General features: G+C 43.3%; 1 protein-coding gene across 1 annotated transcript; it reads left to right on the top strand.

Annotated features, from left to right (window-relative positions):
• Positions 1-903: 903 nt before the first annotated feature.
• Positions 904-1,821, top strand: TEOVI_000193600 (RNA-binding protein, putative; the record flags this gene model as incomplete). The annotated part of the gene is made up of 1 exon (XM_067225090.1): positions 904-1,821. The coding sequence occupies one exon, from the start codon at positions 904-906 to the stop codon at positions 1,819-1,821; it is 918 nt and encodes a 305-aa protein (XP_067081191.1).
• Between the last annotated feature and the right edge of the window lie 48 nt (positions 1,822-1,869).

Raw genomic sequence — 1,869 nt, 5'->3', positions numbered from 1 at the left:
TTTTTTTTTCAATTTTTTTCAATTTTTTTTCCCCCTTTGGATTCTAGCTGTTTTTATGTGTCCCGTTAGTTGAATTCGGGTGCAACTCATATATATCTAGATCTATATAGCTCAGCGCGCTTGACGAGGAATATGAAAAACTGTCGTGGTACTATTATCTTCCAAGGCTCTGCAGGCGGGAACCACAAATCGCGTGATCTTTCCCATACACTCGGTTGTCAAACATAATAAGTTGTCTCATACAAATGTACGTAAATATATAAATATATATTTGTATGCGTGAATAAGTCGTCCATTTTGGTTCACAATATGCTCCCTTGTTTATTTCCTTTATTACTTCATATAACTTGAAGCGTTTGGGGTCGCAGTCACTCTGTATGTTTCAGGCTGTTTTTTTTTTAAAAAAAAGACTCGTTGTTTCTACGTAGAACTTGTTAGTAATAACGGTTCTCGCCGTTGCTATTGTTAATAGAATTATAATTTTCTTTTCGTTCACTCTGCGTGTAGACCCTTCGAGGTTAACTCATATATATATATATATATATATCTTTCTTTTTCGCTCCATTTCCTGGAGGAGCTGCAACGTGTGCGTTTTCGACAATATCTCATTCATTTCACATACACACGGGCGGAGTACAACAGATTAAAGGAGAGTGGAAAGAACGTAAGAAAAAAAAAAAAGAAGGATCTACAGGGAAGGGAAAGGACCATAAAGGGGAAAAAACAAAAAAAAGGCGAGTATTAACAATAATAAGAGCGCCGAAAAAAAAAAAAGGGGGTAAAACACATAAGTAATAAGGGGAAGGGAAGGTAAAAGTGGGAATAATAAAAAAAAAAAGTCAAGAAGAAATAAAAACAAATACCCCCCCAAAAAAAATTATCAAGGCAAAAAGGGTGTACCTGATGCAAGGAGGAAATATGTTCGACGAGCATTCATCTGCATCATGTCCCCAGCGTGATCCTGAAGATGGTGACCGTCGCCAGAACCACGGCAACATTCTTTTTGTGGGCAACATCCCCTTTCAAACCCCATGGCAGCATGTGAAGGATCACTTCAGAAGTGCTGGAAAGGTTCGTTACACGGATCTTATCGCCGACAAGACGGGCCGTCCGAAGGGCTCCGCGTTGGTGACGATGGCCACTAGGGAAGACGCCCTGCAAGCCATTCGCATGTTTGATGAAACCGACTTCGAAGGGAGACGACTTATCGTCCGTCTTTTTGATGACGGGCCACGGCCACAGTTGGTGCAGCGGGAAATGATGCCTCCGTACGTTCGGCAGGGGCAGTTGCAACAACCGCAGCATCATCAACAACAACATCATCCGCCACATCAGCAACAACAACAACAGCAACAACAACAGCAGCAGCAGCAGCATCAGCAGCGAATGCGGGGATTCGGGAATGCGAACGCTAATATGACATCATACAATAATAGCGCGGGAAACTTCGGTCGTGGTGGTGGTTACGTGAATCGCGGTGGATATGCCTTACCCGATGATGGGAATTCGGGTGTCTTCAACGATGTGAATGAGGTAGTGCCAAAGCCACGCAGCAAACAAATGAACGAAGTCGGTCGCAAATTGTTTGTATCAAATCTTCCGTTTGACTGCACCAGTGTAGCGCTGCGAGAAACGTTCCAGCAGGTTGGCGAAGTGGAACGCGCTGAGATTATCATGGGACGTAATGGAAAGAGCCGTGGTATGGGTATTGTTGTAATGAAGACAGAGGAGGAAACCCGTGTTGCCATAGAGGAGTTCGATGGAATTGAGATGGCGAACAGGGCAATGAATGTCCGTCTTGACAATAAATCCACTTCATGAAATCGTGAAGAAAAGAACGATAAAAGACGACGGGGGTGCTTGAGATCA

Source organism: Trypanosoma equiperdum (assembly GCF_001457755.1).
Source record: "Trypanosoma equiperdum strain OVI genome assembly, contig: ctg_455, whole genome shotgun sequence".
Lineage (NCBI taxonomy): Eukaryota > Euglenozoa > Kinetoplastea > Trypanosomatida > Trypanosomatidae > Trypanosoma > Trypanosoma equiperdum.
The sequence above is the reverse complement of the archived record's forward strand: the minus strand, read 5'-3'. Positions and strand labels throughout refer to the sequence as shown.